Here is a 20,928-nt window from a genome sequence, read left to right on the forward strand (position 1 = left end):
GGGTACTCTCCTCCTGTTAACTTCAATGTCCTGCTGCAACCGGAGGAGAATACACAACGAGGCATGCTACCCTGTGCACAGCACCTGGACACCATGTACACTGCAGGTGTGAGCATGTGTGCGCGCATGGCAGCGATCGTGACAAACCACGGCAAAAACCCAGTAGATATACTCAGGTCGGCTTATGTTCATGCACACAGACACACATGTGCACGTCTGCCCTGCTCTTGGGGACCATCCACCTCGTGACAACATCAACCTCAAGGTAAAATGCAGAGCAGGCAAGATGTCCTCACCTCTCCTTTTAACATCCTCTACCCCTGGGGTCAACAACTAGCAGCCTGTCAGCTCCTGTAGCCTCGAGCGGTCTCTCAAACACACACAAGCACTCGCAGCTAAAGCTATCCGGATTTCAGCCTCACTACATGTTTATTCATTAGCCGATGCCCTTATCCACAGCAGCTCAGAATGAACAAGTCAAATGATTAAAATAAGGAGGATAGCTAGAACAGCAGCGTACGTTTCGTTAATACTTTAACAGGAGGCAGTGTAACTGTAACAGATCTGTAGAAACAGGTGGATAAAACACAGCAGGTTCATGCATCATAAGATCAACCACTGCCTATGCTGCATGCAGCCTGTTTCATACGACACTAGGCTGTTTTTTTCAAACACTAACCAAAATTTCAAACAAATGAGAATTTAAAAATCTCCCTCACTGGTGAAAAATGTAGAAGCATAGCTGGCAGGAGAAGCTATCACAGCATATGCGCAGTCAAACGTATTAGCGACGACTCAAGCAGTGACTAAGTTTTTCTGTTTGCCCCCCCGAAGGCCTCGTCGATGCCTCTCGAGTCAGATGCTGCCACATTTTTTGGCCAAATTATCTGCAGCATTCACCCTTTATTAGAGAACTGCTTTGTGCTGCAGCATCACAAGTTTGCTTCTCACCAACTCGTGTTTTTCTGGTTGAGCTAGTCGGTGCGGTGCGCTCGCTTTTCTTCACGATATCGCGTCAGCGGGAGAGGCAGCCATTTCTGGAGCTCGTCCTATCTTTAGAACAGAAACTGTGCTGATAACAGAGCTTCCACAGCAGCTAAATACACAGCTTATCCCACAACACACACACACACACACACACACACACACACACACTAGTGTTACACGTGTAGGCTGTTTTTCCCCACATGCAAATAGCGAGCTGGTTTCGGGAGGCGATTCACTTTCAACATCATTTAGCTGCCTGACTGACCAGTGAGGCCACTGTGAGTGTGTTTGCCTCGGGACTGAATCGTCTGACTTATACAACTATGATGTGTCACCCATCTCACTCTGTGCAATAAAAACAACAGCTGAGCGCATTCACTTCCTTTCAGCCTGATTTGTAACAGTGGAATTTTTCATTAATTAGCAATGCAGTCGCTAGCTCAGCCGTTAATTAAGGTTTCTAAGTGGAAAAGCATAACTTTTCCTGACTGACGTTATAATTGTACAAAGCAGGTATTAAAATGGGTAAAATACAGAAAAAAATATTTTCGAATGTCTGAATAATCCTTTTAGACACCATCGCGGCGAGCGTAGGGGCAATGCTCTACAGCCACAGGGAAGGTCATGCTCTCTTAGGAAGGATTACATCAAAACAGCCAAAGTGGACAAAGGGCGTATGATCTGCTGCGTTTCCACAGCAGAGGCAGAGAGAATTGACCCTGTGAGGGAAAAACAGTGCTAGGACACTGCTAGCCTGATGCTAATGTGAGCGTCCTACATACCCATAACAAGCAGCTGCATTTTCTTGTTGCGGACACCAGGGGCCTTCTTCACTTTGCACTGGTAGGTGCCGGTGTCCGTTGACTTCACCGTTAGAACGTTGATTGAGGCGTCGCCATTCTTCGGATCGGGCGAATTGAAGTGGACCCGACCTTTGACGGGTGTATCGTAGTCCTCGTAGGCTCTGTCGCCAGAGTACAAAATGATCTGTTTTGGAAATAAAGCAAAGGAAAGATTCACATTTAAACCAAAGAAAACATAAAACAGACTCTGCTAGAAAAAGAAAGTGAACAAAGCCGCTGAGACGAAAGTTGTTTACTTCCTGCAAGCATTGGCTTTGTTTACTGAACCAGCTGAAATGCACAGAAGCAATAAAGGACAGTCTCTTATCTCTGCGCTGCACTTCAGCCTGCCAGCCTCTGCTGTTTTGCCCTTTCTGTGCGTAAGAAGAATGAAGGTGGAACAAACAAAGCCAGCACTGTGGAGCTAAATCAACACCTGCTGTGTCAACAAAGCTCCCAATTCTATCCAACCACTTCACCACACACACGCACACAACTGTCTGGGTCTTGAAAGCAGCAAGGAAATGCCTAGAAATAAAGGCCAGGTGGAGCTAATGAGAGGCTTTGTAGCTAGAAGTGGGCAGATAGTGGAGGGGGGAACAGAAACACACAGAAAAAGAACAGAGGCTACAAGAAACACAAACAATGAAAAGAATTTTCAGTCTCTTTCACAGACGCTGGCATCTTCTACACATTTCCATGGAGACAGTCATCAGCAGGCTTTTCTGTGCCATGATCAACAGCAGACACAGCAATACCCCAGAGTGGAGACGAGCAGAGAGAAAGTTAAGGCGGCAGGAGGAGAGGAGGAATAATGAACCTATCAGAGGAAGCAGAGCACTGAAAGGAAGCACAAGGCACAAAACAAAGGGAACGAGTCAGCGAGCTTCTAATGTGCCTATGCCGACTCGCCCTGCCTCTCAATTCCCAACTGGACGCCTGGCTTCTCGAGACAGGCGAACTCGCAGTGCCCGCTGTGTTCATCTTGTACGTATTAGCCATGTAAACAGGTAATTGTGGTAAAATTCCTCTTGGCTCTCAGGGGAGGAAAACCTATCCTTCTGACTTCACTGGGGATCACAACATCAGCAGCAATAACAGAGATGGGCGAGATGAGACCACGGTGAAGAGGAAATTAAATTGCCCCGAGCTCAGCCAGACAAGAGCTCTCACTTGGGCTCAACTACTTCACAGATGGGAGTACTTATGCACATGCACACCTCCAGCTAAAATAATAAAGAAATAAACTGCACAATAACCTTGAGAATAATAAAAAAAAAAAAAAAGATCATGAAACCATAAAGGGCAAATGACTAGACCAGCTGGAGAAGGACAGAAGTGCTGCATCTCACAACAGGTAGGCTGTGTAACGATGCAAGCGCCAGCTGGCCTACCATTCAATGTGACTGAACGGTAGGCCGCTGCAGAGGTAAGAAGAGCTCTACTGGCCAGTTTCACGGAGCACACGTTGAGATGACATCATCGTCATGTGACGCTGTTACTCGGGGAGTGAAAGAGGAAAAGCTGCAGCTCATTTGAGAGGCAAAGCACACAGCAGCAATACCTGTATGATCTAAACAACCTGCATAGCTGAAGGGGAGCACCCTTCTGTCTCTGCGCTCCCACTGAGGCTGCTGACTCGGATGGCTCAACGTGCTGCCGCCGCCACCTTTCAGGGGACGAGCTCAAACCGATTCACGAGGTTAGCGCTCAACCTCTACCTGAAGATGTCCAACAAAACACGTCCATGAGCTTCTGAATAGAAACGATTCAACTTTCACCAAACCTTGTCACATTTTTACACACAAATCCTTCAATATACAGAAATTCCCATTTCAATAACGTCAACAAACAAAAGGCTCTGCTGTTACACTCAAAGATAAAGGAAGCAGGTTGTGTGATAGAGCTGCGTGCTCTTTCTCTGCTGACATCAGGTTTCGTAATTGTTTTCTGTTGCTGTTGTTTTCACGTTGGTGGTGAATACTCAGTCAGGGCACGCCCTCCCTTCAGCAGCTCTGTAGCCAGGCAATGAGAGCCAAATGCAAATGACTGATACTGTAGGCATGTCTGGCATCTCACACTGAGGCCTAACAAAGCAGGATGCATTAGCTATGCTTCACCACCCTGAAAAAGATCCTGACGATATGTAGGATGTGTCAAATAAAAGGCGCTGCCACTACATCGATGCTGAGAAAAGCTCAAACATAAAGCACATTAATGTGCTTTATGTTTGGTTAACGGCTACACAAATCTGAGCGTGCGTATGTAGCGAGAAAAATCTGATAGGTCAAGGAGAACAAATATGTTCAGAGAGAGACGTCCGACTTGTCCAAATCCCTCCAAAGGTTTGGAAACATTAACACATGTGGACACTGGAGCCAGCAAAATGGCACGTAATAAAGACAATAAACTGTGGAATCAAAGGCTTTTTGGGGATATTTGATATATTTCTGCAGCTGTATTCAGACACAAGGAAGAGGCCAGTTCATACAAAAACGAGACATGCTGAAAGTGCTCGCAATGAGCTTTCATCATGACAATCACAAATATACTAGGAACGTGTATTTCCTCCCACACTCCAGCTAATGAGCCACAGCAAAAAGAAACAGAGTTAAAGGCAAAACTGTGCAGACAGTCAGTTCTACCTGACTGAGAGGGGGGCTGGTTGGGACTGCAGACAGAAACAACAGTGGGTGGAGGACAGAAATGCCTAATGATGAGGCTGTGACCCATTTATAACATTTGGCTCACAAAAAAGCCATAGAACGCAAGGGAAGGAGGAAAAAAAGGAGAGAGGGATGAAAAAGCTTTGTGACAGGTGGCAGAGCAGAGAGCCACGGGAGAGGACCGTCCCACAGTAGAAACCATCTCTAAAGGCTGTTTCAGGCACTCCGCTGGCTTCATCTGTTAAAGTGATGGCATTCTTTCATTCAGACATAGTTAATATTCCTCATGGCTTCACATTTAAACACTGAACGAGGCTGCCATTAAATGGAGGATCTCCACGTGCTGTCAGGGCTTCAAGCTTCCCAAGCTCTTTTCATAGCCCAGAGACCGTCGTGAATTAAGGACAGCACACACATATTTTCATTTTAAAACACTTACCACTTGGTCGTCTTTCTGGTTGTCAGACGCCACCAAGCTCCATTCAATATCCAGCGGTCCAGAATCTTCAGAAGCCAGAGTGAACTGGCAATCCAGCTTCACGCTCTGTCCGCTGGCCACCTCTGTGGGCGTAGACGCTGAAGATGATGTGATCTCTAGACCTGAGGTCAACCCTGGAAGCAAAGAACATTAATTAAAGTCACAAACGGCAACATATACAATAACACAAGGACAACTACGTTTGCAAGAGCTGTTAACTGTGAGCTTACTGACAGTTTTGGAGGTGACTTTATATTCTGTTTAACATCATCTGAAAGAAAAAATGAGAATAAAGCATGTTTTTCATAATTAGGACAGGAGTTTTTATTCTGAGACCAAAGAGCTTAGAGTCTGTGATAAGGGTGACTGCACTAAGCTTCAGTAAAGAGAGCAAGCCTTGTGCTAAAAACACTGCATCACAGCATAAAGGGTTTAAATTTACTGACAGAAAAACAAAAAATAAATATAAAACAGCAAAAGAAATTATTTTTGCTTTTCTGTTCTTTACAACTCATGTCATGTTTGTATCTTTCTTTGTCTCAGATATATATATTCTTTACATCTGCACAATGTAAAGCAAGACTAACGCAGCAGATCGTAGCTTAGCTGAACGAATGGTGATAATAATAACGACAAACTGAAGCAGCCTCTTAAGCATTTATTCTTAGAATGAATAAACATAATTTCCAGGGCGACATCATCTGGGTTAAGATTTTTTTATTCAATAAGAGATTTAAGCTCCAGCAGGAGCACAGCCCATAGAGACTGGAGTTGTCACATGCCGCCTCAATGTATTAAAATCCTTCTGACAGCTTGCCACCGTCCAACCAACGAGCAGGGGGAGAACTTCTTAAAAAAAAAAATTATCTCAATATGTTGCTGCGAAAAAGTGCTTTAAACGTGTTACACTTAAAAATACTGCAAAATAGCATCAAACACATGTAACTAAATGTATCTGCTGGGTCCATAGCGACATCTGCATCTCATTTTAGCTCCTTTCATATACTAACTGACAGATGGAGCGGACTAATCTGCACACGTATTTGGTGGAACAGCAGCCAAACCTGGCAACTGTTTACACACATTAACAGCAAAAATTAAAATCAAAGGAAGGAAAAAAAAATCAGCTTCCAAGGTGTAGATGTTACTACGACCACTACAATTCATCGTTTAACCTTCAAAGTATTCTGTTATCCAAACCAGCTGATCGCGGATGCCTAACCCCGACGTTTCAATGTCATCATACAGTAGGGTTAACCAGGATATCTATTGTGGCAATTCTAACATCGAGACAGCTCACTGCAGGGGAAATATGTTTTCCAGGCTCTCAAGGTAAAGAAAGCGTTAGCTACAAGTCAAGTCCCCGTCCCTCAGTGGCTTCATGCCCCTGTGGCAGACGAAAGAATGAAACTTAAACACATACAGAGTGTCACAATCTGACTCCAACCCACTACTGCTGAAGCTCAGAGAATGTGAGCACTTGATATGATAGCACAAGCTCAGTTTTATTCCCATGGCCACCGGGGCTGCAGCTGGTTGTTTCGGCCCACAGATTTTGACAGATGCCCTTGATGGGAACAATCCGCCGCCTTCAGCAGAAGCACGAGAAATGGGAAGCAAAATAGAGAAAAGCTAGATATGTGTCTGTCACTGTCAAAGCGGATACTCAGCCTGGCATCTGCATTAAGGAACGCCGTGTCGATTCATCAAACACTTAAAGAAGCTGCAGCACATTTTAAAGTTGCTTAGAGAGGAGAGAAAAACAATCAGCTGGAATGGTTTATCGCAGCGACTGCTTTCTCTGATGAGTAATGATGCACCTGTTGAATCGATGGCAGCTATCTGGAGCCTTGGGTAGCATTTGTTTCAATTACAGTGCAGCTAGAGGCCTTTTTCATTACGCACCACACAAATGAGAAAAAATGCCATTTCAGGATATTTTACCTTCAACGGGCAGACACATTTGATTGCCTGTACACCTCCATGACAACATATTCTGTGATAGGCTACAGAATATGTTATGATAAAGAAAACACAGGTAGTGTATTCTTAATTCTTCATCAAGCCCAACATGCAGACACAGCTTCCCCCCCCCAACAATGATATAAATCCATTTAATCCTGCTTCAGGAAGTATAAACTCCAGTAGAGGAAGTGCAATGCAAATAAGGTAATCTGAGTATTCATAAGCCCTTTTCAGACATTAAATGTGTAACGTAACTAGCTTTAATGATCTGTTGAAGCGCCAGAGTGTCATCCAAGCGTCTCTTCCATGTCACTGTTTTCCAAAGCTTCATTTAGACATAAAACAATGGAGAGAGCCGGGGTGTGCCCATGAGTTTTGCCATATTGCAATAGACTTGTTGGTCTAGTTGCCATGAGCAGCAGTGAATTTGAGCTTTTATTTCCTCCTGCTATTGTAGCTAACAGCAGAGTCTGTGTATGTAGAAGCGGCGCCGCTCAGGTCGCCAGCAGAGATCTCTCGCGGGTAAATGACAGTTTTAGACTTAATGAAAGCAAAAAACAGACTGGATTTGATGTAAGAGGCAGCATGCACGGGAGATTTCTACCTTTCTAAAAGTGATAGATGATGATGAATGTCACAAGTAGGGATGCAGCAGTTTACTGGCTTCACGTGTGTCTGATTAAAGCCGTGTTTCCGTGTACACACAACATGCACACAACAGTGCAGCTCATGCACATACTCACGGCCGCATGCTAACATGTTGTTTGATGCGGCCCAAAAATGACAAAACAAATTAGATCAAAGCATGTGCTGAAAATAAAGCTCTGAAACATCTTTAAAATCAGACAATCTGCTACATCAGGACTTGTGAGTGCGACAGCACACAGCATATGGCATCACGTTAGCTGGGCCCCATCTTCTTTCAATCACTGACAAGAATCTGCCCCATACATAAAAACTTTAACTGAGCCGTGAGTGTGAAAAGATGTTTTCAGGGCCTTTAAGACCACAAATCAATAATATTTACCCACTGGGTGTATTAGAAATACACTAGGACATCTCAGTTGAGCTCATTGTTATGATTTCAACTAGGGCTGGGCCATATTATACCGTTCACGGTAATACCGGTATAATGTTAGGCAACGATAGGAAAATGAAATATCGCGATAGAATGGGAGTAAAACGCGCATGCGCAGTGCCTTTGTTTTCATACGCACATGGCCGATTGTTGAGTGAAACAGATGAACCAGAATTGGTTTGTAAAAATGGTGCAACTTCCGTGATGTGGAACTGGTTTGGTGTTTGTCCGTCAGATACACGACAAAGCACATTTTTTTGCAGAACATGCAAGCGGCCGTCGTTATTGTCGTATTTGTCGGACTAAGATGCCCTTAAATCTGGGAGTAATCTGGGTCCTAAACTCCGTATGCTTCAGGTCAAACAACACTGCAGCATCACTAAGAGTTAAAAACTGTCTAAATTCTTTCATCTTTAATAAAACGATCAGCATTGCTGCTTTACCAGGTGTAACTATGAAGTTTAACTTCCAGGCATCCATGAAAACAAAAGTTATTACATTTAACGGAGTTAGAAGTTAGCAGGAAGCTAGCGGAAGTTAGCTCGCTAGTTTCGCTAGTTACCTAAGCATGATGTAGCATGTTCTGACTGAGAGATTTCTGAAAAAAATCAAACGTACAGCTCTGCTATCACTTCCAACATAAATGAAGACAGAAAACTAAACAGCAGTGACGTTTGTAGGGTTACTGAAGTTGGGCTAGCTGGTATATAATGATGTGCTACGTGATCGCTAGCGACACAGCTATGTTAGCATAACATAAACAGTGAAGCTGGAGAACGAACACTAACACTTTTCCACTTATAAAAGTTAACGTGAAGGTTCTTCATGGTTAGAGACAAATGCAATCGCATGGCAGGATGCTGTAAACGGACCAAACTTCAGTCAGGAGAACAACTGAGATAATCCATCCACAATACGAGGTTAGTCATTAATATACTGCAACAACATGGGAATAGAGCAGCTGTGATAGAATACAGCATTAATGAATCAATGGTACAGAAGTGGAGGAAGCAAGAAGAATGAGTTTAATAAAGTTTGATTTATCTGACTGCTTTGTTTCGCTTAATGTGCCTTATAATCCTGTGCACCTTATGGTCCGAAAAATACGTACTGCACACTGCAGTTTAATGTTGCAAAGCACCTCTTTTTAACTTCAGTGGATATTATACATGGTTATGCTCAGGATATGTCAGCACATTTCTACTGGAAATGCCTTTTGGTTAAACTTTCAGCAAGGAATTTGCATTTGCACTGTTACGTTTTTATAAAGCTTTAATGTACATAAAAACCAGCTTCTTGTTTAAGTGAAAATAAATGGAAGGTTGTCTTTTTGCGCTAGTAATGTTGTGGAGTTGTATTTTGTCTCGCATCAATTATATCGTCAGTTATATCGTTATCGCAAATTTTCAAATATATATCGTGATAAATATTTTTGGCCATATCGCCCTGCTCAACATTACCAACAGGAAAAAAAATGCCTTATGTCACAAGACACACCACACTGTTTGCAGCTCACACAGTGTTGAGCAACATATACTGTATTCAGGATGTGAAACACCACAATCAGAACAGATATGATCTCACTGAGGTCAAAGTCTGCAGCGGTGCTGTATACAATCATCGGCTTATATAGGATGAGCTTCAGTGTTTATTAAGAGAAACAGCAGCAGAGCAAAAGTAAACAGGCCTTCTTCCCTGAGGGTAATATAATCGAGTGATAAGGAAGGCCATCATTAAATTCCAAGGAAAACTATGAAAAATGGGCTGGTTGTAAACGCAGTCATGCAAAGACTCCAGCCACAGATTTATTTCCTTGAGCTCAGAGTCTGCCATTGTAGTAAGATGTGTGCTGTGTGTGCATGTAGGAGGAGAGCTGAGCAATGAGGGAGTGCATGCTGGCTAATTAAAGTCTATCCTAATAACTATTCGTGGCTGTCTGCGTCTCTGTGAGCGACTCACTGTCTGACGCAGTACACCCAGCATGGTTACTGGGAGACCAGGAATGAATGAGCAGAAGGAATTTAGGGTGTCAGCGTGCTCCACCCTGTACCCCCCCACTACCACTATCTCACTCACTCATCCCCCTCTCTGTCCCTCCCAGCCTCTGTCTCCAACACACCCGTAATTGTAAAGCGCCAGTCCCACAGGCCTCCAACTCGCCACAGTCCTGCTGATTGTAACCCCCCCCACCTCACCGCCACCTTTGTCAGCATACAATGGGGAGCGAATCCTGTCTCCTGGCAACCAATCCCTCCGAGAAGGTTGCCGTGGTGCTTAAAAGACTGCATGGGAGGAAGCGAGGGGGAAAGTGAGCGAGCCAGCGAGTGTGGTAAAGAGAGGTAGAAAGAGGTTAAGTAGGAGGACACGGCAGGAAGATTCATAAAAAGAAGTTGATGTTACTTCAGCATTTGAAAGTGTTTATGCGGCTCGAACCGACTCAGACATCCACGTGGTTTCATTACAAAGTAGCAGTGCAGACATCGGCTCATAGTACAGACTTCAGTCAGTTTGCCAGGCCATACAGCGCTTCCTCATTCACCCACTCGCTAACTCAACATTAGCAGCTGTCCATCAGTGTCCCCTTTAACAGGAGGAGTCTCGGACTCTGTACTCTTCATCTCTACAAACACGTCTCTGGTTATGATTACACTGAGTCTACAGGCAAAAGACAAGACAAGCTTTCTAGATTTTTTTTTGCTTTAATGCTTCTCATTAGTGTGAAAATAAAATAAAACGATAAAGCAGGTTTTAGGATGGGCCCATCGTGTGATGGAAATGTGTCTCTTGGATTCTCAGCAGAACAGCTGCTTACTTCACATCCAGTTTTTAAATGGACTTCACCAACCAACGTGTGACAATCACAGAAGTCCTTCGACCTGAAGTAGCTCAGTATATATTTGAATAGACTGATATTTATACAACGGTTTTCTACTCTACTTGAATTCAATTCAATTTTAATTACACAGCACCAAATCACAACAGCAGTCGCCTCAAGGCGCTTTATATTGTAAGGTAGACCCTACCATAATACATACAGAGAAAAACCCAACAATCATATGACCCCTATGAGCAAGCACTTTGGCGACAGTGGGAAGGAAAAACTCCCTTTTAACAGGAAGAAACCTCCAGCAGAACACTCAACACTCACTCATTTGAGCACTCAAAGCGCTTTCTTACTTCAGTATCTTCCCCGGGGATACTTCTAAACGCAGATTAGAGGAGCAGGGATTGAACCGCAAAACTTCCGATTAGCAGACGACCCACAGCTGTAACCTCTCACCAACGCCGTGACTCAGGACTGTGAATGTATCCTCGAATGATATACTTTCAGACTCAAATGCACAAAAGAAATGAAAGACATGTTTTTAAAGAAATGGAAAAAGGCAAATTTTTTATATTTACACATTTCAACTTAATTTCTCTATTTTAATCTATATAATTTAAGATAATTCTAAGATAATAAATCTCAGCAACGTCCACTACTAACCTAATCTGAAGTCAGAACAGATTAGCTTCTCATGTGCATAATTTCAAAGCATGACTATCACTTTTATAGTTTTTTCTTTCTTCCCCTCTTCTAGACAACATGTGGTGCAAAGAGCAGCTCCGCCATTTGCTAAGCTAACATCTCCTGACCCAAACTAAAGACCCTCAGTCTTGGCACAGGTCAGAGTGCACCATAAGCTTCTTGTGAAGTCTGAGAGATAAAGGCAGCAACTATTTCAGTCACTACAGCTACAAATAAAGCCTGGCTAGACGAAGGAGGTGAATGACGCTGCAGTGAGATTTACTTTCTTTAAGGTTTGCATATCCTTAATGCAGTTACACTATCATTTGGTTTGACGTAAGCTTAAAGTGTTTTGATATTTCAATCAAGTCTGATGTATTGCAGCCTGCTGCTAAAACACACATATAAGAGTGCATGGCAGAGGAAACAATCTGACAAATAAGACATGCATGTATGAATTTACATTTTTTCCTCATAAGCAGCACTGTGGGTGGAATATGTCGAGCTCATTGGAAACCACAAAAACAAACATTAAAACAATCTTAAAAAGTATTATTTCCAACCGAGTGAAAGGAAAATAATCTCATGCGCAAGAACAAACAAACAGCGGCGACAGAGCTTTTGAAAAACGTGGCACATTTTTCCAGCGAGGCAATGACGGTGGGATGAACATTAGCAATTCATTACAGTACATTTGCAGTCTGTGGGGCTCTGGAATGAGCACATTAAACCGCACAGACGCTTTACCCATCATAAACAGGCAAGCCGATCCCCTGTGACAATGCTGACGAACATCAATTATGTTGGGAATGGCAGAGGATAACTTCATAACTTGGTTGCAGCTCAAAAAAGGCGGCTCTGAATGCTCGCCCTAGTATTCCCGCTGGAGCTATTCAATTTGAAGCAATGTGGGTGCCCTGAGAGCGAGCTTGGCAGGAGTTTATGTAGTGTTGCAGAGGGCTGGGACTGTTGAACCATACTGATTGTACCGTAATGCAGCCTGAAAGCTCCACTTGCCACACAGAGTAGGCATCAATCCCCATTGCGGAAGACCTAAAGGCTGTTTTGACATAATTGGACATTAAATGATGAAGGGGTGACGAATGACAGGCACTTTACTCAGTCGTCTGACAGCTTTTACACAAGCCTATGGGGGATGCGGTTAATACAGTATCTGTGAAGCTTCCATTTAGTGACCCGTCTATGCGCATTTAATGTGGCGCTAATTCTTAATTACTGCAATTATAAAAGCGAGGCTGACCAACAATCCTGGTATTTTATGACATCACTCAACCGCTCAAAACAGATTAAGGATGATGACTAGGGCTGCCACGATTAGTCGACTAGTCACGATTACGTCGACTATCAAAATCGTCGACGACTGATTTAATAGTCGACGCGTCGTTTGAAGCTTTGTAAGATCCCAAAAGACGCAGGAATGAGTAGCAGGATTTAAGAGTGTAATAACGGACTGAAACAGAAGATGGCAGCACTGCATGTACAACGATGCCAACTGCCGTTAAACCCCGAAGAAGAAGAAGAAGCAGCTGTGTCCCAGAATTCATAGCGCGGCCCTGCTCAGTTTCCAACAATGGCGGCAGCTAGTTAGTTTTAATATTACTCTTATTATTCTTTCTGGGTCACAAAATACACGTTTAACATATTTTTAGGCGAGAATGTAGCTGTGTAAACCTCAAATATCTGCTCAGTTTATCAGGACACCGCATATTTTCAAAAGCGCTCCGACGTTTTCGGAGACGTCTGTTACCCACTAGCTCGATAGCTAGCCGGGGGCAAGGTCACTAGAGCCGTGAGAACACCGGACTCCCGGCAAATCGTTTTCAAACCCACCGCCGTCTTTCGCTACTCAGGTTAAACATGATATATAAGTCACTTAGATAACTTAAAAATGTTATTGTTTGGCTTTTTTAGTATTTTATTTGTTCCTGAGTGAATCGGTTTGGCTGAGATTAAAGTTATAGTTTTTACACAGCTGAATAAACGTCAAGCAGACAGCTGATTATCAGAAGTGTGAGATGCTGGAGAATTTACTCCGGTGTCCTGTTATATTTTAGATAGCAAGGAGTTTATTAAACTTCACCGAAACAATCTGCAAATTTCATTAAAATTTAATAAACTATCATCTTTTCTTTATTTTTAGTTAGCACAGACCTTAAACACTTAAAGCTGTCAGCTAATGCTAGTTATATAAGAGCAGATGCTGCTGGTGCAATAAGCTGTACGTTTTACGTCCAATGGATCTGATTAGTCGACTAATCGCAAAAATAATCGGTGACTAGTCGACTATCAAAATAATCGTTTGTGGCAGCCCTAATAATGATTTTATTTTTCACGTACATTTAAGTTCATTTGGACTCTCACCATTACCGATGTTAAATTACTGAGGGAATAAAGGAACTATGGGAAGGAAGCAACAAAAGAAGAAAGGGACCACAAAGGACAATTTCCGTTAGCTCTGTCCTTAATGGACAATTAAGTTGTCATCACAGGCTTGGAACCACTCATAGAATTCCTAAGCATGTGTGGACACCAAAATCCCCTTTCCAAAGTTCAGGATGGGGGATTTTCTTAACTCTCTGCAATCCTGAACTGCTGCAAAGCTACATGCGAAGCTTTAAAAGCAATACTGGCCCATTCCAAATCCCCTCCTCCCTACACCCCATGTGAGAAGAGAGCAAATTAACTCAAGCAGTCTGAAGAGTCAGATAACAGTGCCCATCATCTCCACCATCTCTGAGACCTGTAGAAACCGACTCAGGCACATACAGGGACACACATAAAAGGCCTGTGTCCTTCAGGATTTGTCGAAGCCCAGTGACAGAGTGAGGTGGTGACAGTGTGGGGCCTGGCTATGCCATAAAGCTGATAGGCAATACGCCAGTCCAAGGAGCAGCACACAGATAACCCACTGATAACATCCTCGTGGGAAACATTAACAAATGTGCCAGAGTAGCCATGTGAGGAGGAAAGTAAAACATTAAAGAGGCAAAACACAGTGGAGCTAAATAATAAAAGCTGCTTCAAGCGCATTTGGTGGGTCTTGGTATAAAAACAACAAAATAAAAACCCTTCACCTGGATGCAAACATAGCTGTTGCACTGAAACAGCAGGAACACTTTTTCCCAGTCGCAGAAGCCAGAGGGATAATTACAAAATCATGTACCACTAATTTTGCAAGGGGCAAAAAAACAATCTCTGCAAGCAATTAGTTAACACATGAAAGCATTTTGCATGACTTGAGAAAGGGTGCAAAACAGAAATATGCCTCATGACAGCACACGCGCATTCATGCGTTTCTGCTGACATTTACTTCCCATTAGTGGAGGAAGAGATGCCGCGGATCAGCTGAAGGATTTAAATCAATCATGAGCCCGTGGTTAATGATGGCATGTGTGTTAGGTACGTGTTGCTAAACAACAACATCAAACCTGCATCTGCTGCACGTGTTAAAATATGCGTCGTTTGTCTACTGTACAGCCCGGATACAAATATGGCCGCAGTGTTTCATTGATTTTCACAATACTCTTTACTGACACGTTCAGTTAAGAATGTGAAGCAAAACCTTTTTAATGCAATACATAACAAATGAGGGTTGGGTGAGGCTGCTGGGGGAAAAACGCCAATGTTTATAGAAGGGAGGTATTTGTCTTCTAAGCTTCCAGCAGCTTACTATGAACAACAAAATGAAAACCACATGTCTCAGTGGGATATACTGATGGGGTGTCTCTCTCCTGACACAGGAGTTTCTATGAATGCGAGCGGGGGACGGCCATGCTGCTGCCTATTCGACCCCCTAAACAAATAAAATGTCTGATAGAGACCAGGCCTCTGCCGGCACCCCCGCCTTTGTCCGGGCCCCAGGGCACAAAGCCAGCTGCGATCAGGAGGCAGCGCTGCTGATCAAACACTGAGACACAATCGCAGCAGATGCAACTACTACATTCAGACTGTTGATGGGCAGACAGCTTTAAAAGCCAATTCAGATTCGATGGCTTATAGAACACGCAAACGCACGCACGAGCACTTGCAATGCAGAAAACGACAAAAATATGCGCGTGAACGAAAAAGGTTTTCTCATGGGTGTGATTCATTATGTGAGAGAGGTGAACACTCAAGAAGTCAGCTTAAAGCAACAGAGCGTGAACATCGCGCTAGAACATTTCTCCTGAAACACTGAGCTAAATTAGGGATTACAACCAGCCTGCTTTCACAATCATTAGTGATGGAATTCCACCAAAAAACTCCAGGTGGGAAAATTCAGAGATCAGCAGTTTCATCGCTCAGTCTGAGGTGAGGTGGATGACTGTAACATGCTCAGTGGGAGTAATAACAAAGAGTAAGAAGAACTTCAGTCTGACTTGCAATATTTCCTCATTCTTCTGAGAACAATTCCCACCGTACCGGCTTCAATGCAGAGATGCCGTTTTTGCTCAACTTAAAGCTGCTTGGATAAATCAGCCACACATAAACAACATGTATGTTAAGTAAAGACCTACTGAGACTTAAAGACTCCTACGGTGCACTCCTAAACCATTAAAAGGATTAAGGTGTCGGTCCAGACTGCAGACGGTGCAGAAACGGCTAAAAAACAACAAGAATTCAAACAGAAATGACTTCAAATGAATTCCTGGATTCCTCCCTTGTTCATCCAAGGAGGAGTGCAGCATGTTTTAAAACTTTAAATCTGACCACAGTCTCCTCAGAAAGCTGATATACCAGCGATGTAAAAGACCAGAATTTCAGCTGACATTTTGATTGCATCACATTTGTCCTCTGCTATGTTAGATTAAAGTATCGAGTTATTTTCAGTGCAGCGCAGAGAAACGTATGGCTGTTTCTGGAGGCTGTCATTGGGTACGCTCATGCCATTTCCTCCAGGTTCTGGTCTAAAATTAGGTCTCCTGCCTGAAGGACATTACACGATGGTGGTCTTCTGGACACTGAACAAGTACACAGTTTCAAATGTGTTGCATATCCAGCCCACACTGGGCTGTTAACAGGCAACGGGGCCAACTGCAGTGCAATCTATTCAAAGCATATTTGATTGGTGTTGAAAGTTGCCCGAGGACTCCGGCGCAAAAAGCACATGAAAAAAGGTACTTTGTAATAACTGCTAAAACATCAATTCCTTTTCAAATGCAGTTTTAACTTCCCTTCTGACTAAACCCTCTCATCCTGTCCAAAGCAGCCCTGACCAGGCAGAATGAGGTCTTTGTGAAAGTGTAACAACACAGACAGTCCCTTCCTGTCCTCTGTGTGGGGGAAACTGCGCTGCAGGACATCCAGATAAGGCTGCTGTTAAAAGATAAGACAGATAATCCTCCTTCTTTTCTCAGTTTTTGCTCAGCGCAGGAAATAAACACAGACCTGATACTTCAATGCTGTAGTGTCTTCTTCAGTGTGAGGTTTTGAAGGCAGGTGTAGTCGAGGCACCTGAGTGGTGGGCCCTGTAGGAAGCTGCAGGCAAACACTGTCAGTTGTTACAGCTTAACCACGACTGCTGGGTTTATTCATGCCCAGAGCTCACACTCTCAGCCTCGACATGAGGAGAGAGCTCCAAACGACCGCTCCTGTTGACATACATCGTTAAGTGACAGGACACAACTGGGAATGTTAAAAATAACTCACAGCACTAGTTCAGCGATCCAGTACAAAAGAGGAAAGCCTACAAATGTTGTTATGACATAGCATGAAGACATTTACTCTCCATGTTGAGTTCTTTACGCAGGCGTGAGATAACCCCGTCAAACTCAAAGAGAAGCAGAGAGTCTGGACAGTCGAGATAAACCCATTCAAAGAAGCAGAGCTCAGATTTGAGCACATCTAATATTCCAGGAGGAACGCTACGAGCTGCAGTTATGTAATTTGGCAGCTAATTAGAAATAAAATAAATAGAAACTTCTTTAGAAAACATCAGGCACATTTTCTATCGATATTTGTTGAGCCCACATTAAACTGGACTTCACAGCATGAAGCAGAGACTGCACACACCTCTCTTATCTCTGCAAGATTACAATGAAAAAGCAACAAATAAATTAACATACGTTATTTGTAACAAATGCTGTATTTCTGCTTCTAATTTACTGTAATATTCTCCACCCAGAGGGCTTTAAAAAGAGAAGACAACTGACTCAAAGCTGGAATCCTCAGGAATTCACTTCATTTTGATTTGGGAACAGCTGCATTTTCCTTGATAACTGTTTTTTTTAAACAAGGAAGGAACATTTACTGTCATTTGTCCAAAATAAAGCAACTCAGTGGTATAATATAAAATGAGAGGAATGCGTTAGCATCTTTTACCCCGGGGAGATTTTTGCAAGAATGTTTTATATTCTTCATGAGCGAGTCTTGTCTGTCTCAATCTGTTTATTTTGTGCAGAAGTAGATGTTCCTTTTATCTGAGCTGGAAGCAGAAAGCCTGGGCTAACACTGAAAGTTGATAACAACCACTCATCATCTCTGGCTGGAGTTTAGCTTTTGATAAGCCAGCTGATGCAAAGAAAGCCTGGCTTTGTCGAACGCGCTCCACAGTGCACCCCTCAGATATGTTTCTTTACAGCGCTATTTTTAATAAACAAGTCATTAAACACGCCAAACCATGTGCCGACAGCCCACAGGCCACTGTGGTTGTTTCTTAACTTTCCATCACCCGCTTTAAAAACATGAATGGAATTTTGTTGCACATTCCTGATTTCCATTTGCAGCGATTGCTAACCAAGTGCAGTGTGTCCCACACATATACTCAGGTATATTTTCCACCATATCTTCATTTTTCTCTTGCATGGATGATTTACTAGTTGTCTTATTTTAAAAGGTCAGTTGTTGATAAGAAACTAAGGAGTACAGCATCTCAAAGTTTTTGTTTTGATTTCCAAGTTGTAACTGTTTCCATGCCTCTGACTTGTGTGGAAAAAGGGAAAAAATGCTACAAACAAGCTTCCACCTGCAGAAGATTTGTCAAGGTCAGCTCAGTGTGCAGTGAGTGCAGCAGAGTGTTTCCGCCTGAAACCTGCCTCAGAAGCAAACTCCCCGATGGCTCCTGATGACATCTAAAGAGGTCTGAACCCTGAGTAGACTGTACTTGCAGCCAAACACTGCTTATAAGGGCATCTCGAACAGGCTTACAGCTACAGTAGATTATGTCAGTGAAGGACAACCTACACAACTGTTTACCTACCTTGGTGTGGAAAAGTTTAAACTAGCAAACTGTAGAAGTTTTCTGGTACAAGCAAAGCTCTACAGTTCAGACACATCCATCTGGGAGGCCCAGCTGGGCAGCGATGTATAAGGAAACACACCTAACACAAGTATGAGTTTTCCTTGCTGGATCGATGTCCCACAGCTTCAGAGCTGTAAGGAACCAACGTGGGCTGAACACCATAGGACTGCTGTCTAAAGGCTGTATTAGTTGACAAAATGTTGGGTGACATTGAAGGCAGACAGAGGATCTATTTTATGTGTTCACAGGTCATTAATCTACAGGTCTAGCTGTTGAGTTGTGTTATAGCTTCAGCTGTCATTTATAAATCTTGTCTCAAATGAAATAAATGTGGAGGTGATGCTCCCCTGCCACTTTTTAAAGGAGCTGGGTGCCGTGTGTGCCGGTGTGACTGGAGATTTGGTGATGGGTCTTTTCTTCTTGCAATTATCAGCCACTCATAGCAGGCCAGCCAGCTACGCACCTCTGCATGTGCCTATGAATTATACATGGGCTCCATTAAGACACTTAACAGCTGGTTTCTCAGGAACTTACCAGCAACAACTGCAGCCGGGCTGCCCCTTTGTGACTGCTTATTAAAACAGCAGCATTTAATTAAGGTTGTGCAGTAATGTGAGTTCTGACCATCATAAACCAGCCAGTCACAGAGCCAATGTCAGTTCAGTCTCATCTCTCCAGAGGGCAGCTGGGCAAGCTGTCGATTTCCTGGCATGGCGGTAAGATGCAACGCAGGAATTAAATGTCTGTTGTGGCTCGCTGACCTTGCTGTGGTTCGGACACTTAGCCTTTTCTATTCCAACTGTAACAGATGTCCTGGTCATCATACCTGTACATCCAACAAAGAGCCAGAAGTAATGACTTGAGAGGAAGAAGAGGTTGAGCAGACAGTTTTAATGAATATTACTGGGAGAGAGAGGAGATGGCAGACAGCCACACTCGTTCTGGACACCTGGTTATAAAACCATAGCAAGCAAATGAATGTCATTTAAATGTAGGGATGGGTATTGATAAGATTTTAACGATTCCGATTCCATTTTCGATTCCTTATCGATTCTCTTATCGATTCTTTTTTTTAAAAAAGGAGAACACTAAAGTCGATTAGCTTAGAACTGTGTTTTATATCTTCTCTTTGAACAAGATAGAAATTTAGGAGTAACATGGCCTTACAAACCCAACAGTGAGATCTTAAGAGATCCACAGCCTACGGCTCTTCAATGGGGTGTCACAGGGTCCCCAGGAAAAAAAATGTATATGTAAAATAATAAAATAAATATTCTCCTGTAGCAATAACAAAGTTTAACATAAATTATTCTGTAGCAATTACACAAGAATATCCAGTAATGTCCCTGCCTACAATTAAACACATTCACTTACCAAAGTGAAATCGGGGGCATCTGCTGTGGCAAATGGGTGCAAGCCTTTGACCACAAACTTAGACACTGCTGGGTAACATTCGTCTATCCTGGCCTGAAAGGAGACGCTACCGGTAGACTGCAGCGAGAACTGCCAGCATCTGAGCCAGCCAGACTCTGTCTCTCTCATCATGGTTATCTAAATGCAACGCACAGTAATAGCAGGTTTTGTAATAAGGTAAATCGCGCTAACATAATGTGCAATGCTAATTGATTAGTTACCTGCAGTATTAACGGGAGAGGACGTGGAAACGCTACCGCTGCTGCTGGGTTGAGCTTCGCTAGTCCGGAGCGGATCAAAAACACGACATTCGTTGAACGCAATCGCGTGTTTTTTGAGCAAATGCTTTTGCATATTCGTAGTGTTTCCTCCCTCTGATGAAATCTCTACTTTGCAAGTATTGCACGTTGCCCTGTTGTCATCCTTTCTCATAAAGTGTAACCAAACTTTTGAGCGTTTGTGCCGCTCAGGCGCCGTGTTTCCTACTGGGTAAAAGACGCTACTCAACGTGATGACGTCATTCGGGGCGACTGGAATCGATAAGGGAATCGTTTTTAAAAGTGGCAAACGATTCCAAGGAATTGAAACAGTGGGAACCGGTTCTCAACAAGAACCGGTTTTCGATACCCATCCCTATTTAAATGCGATGAAGACCTGTTGAATTCATAAAACAATCACAACATTCACAACTTCCCTACCGTAACAGAAACCCACCAGTTGAAACCAGCCCTCTTTTCCTTTATATAACACA

General features: G+C 43.2%; 1 protein-coding gene across 1 annotated transcript in view; it reads right to left on the minus strand.

The window, feature by feature from the left end:
- Positions 1-20,928, minus strand: part of cxadr (CXADR Ig-like cell adhesion molecule) — a 42,855-nt gene that overhangs the window by 6,919 nt on the left and 15,008 nt on the right. Inside the window, exons 2-3 of the mRNA XM_080867799.1 lie at positions 4,935-5,107; positions 1,770-1,974 (exon numbers count right to left, since the gene is read on the minus strand). Coding sequence (XP_080723925.1) covers positions 1,770-1,974; positions 4,935-5,107 — 378 coding nt within the window. The remainder of the gene's footprint in view (positions 1-1,769; positions 1,975-4,934; positions 5,108-20,928) is intronic.

Source organism: Rhamphochromis sp. 'chilingali' (assembly GCF_963969265.1).
Source record: "Rhamphochromis sp. 'chilingali' genome assembly, chromosome: 19".
NCBI classification, from domain to species: Eukaryota; Metazoa; Chordata; class Actinopteri; order Cichliformes; family Cichlidae; genus Rhamphochromis; species Rhamphochromis sp. 'chilingali'.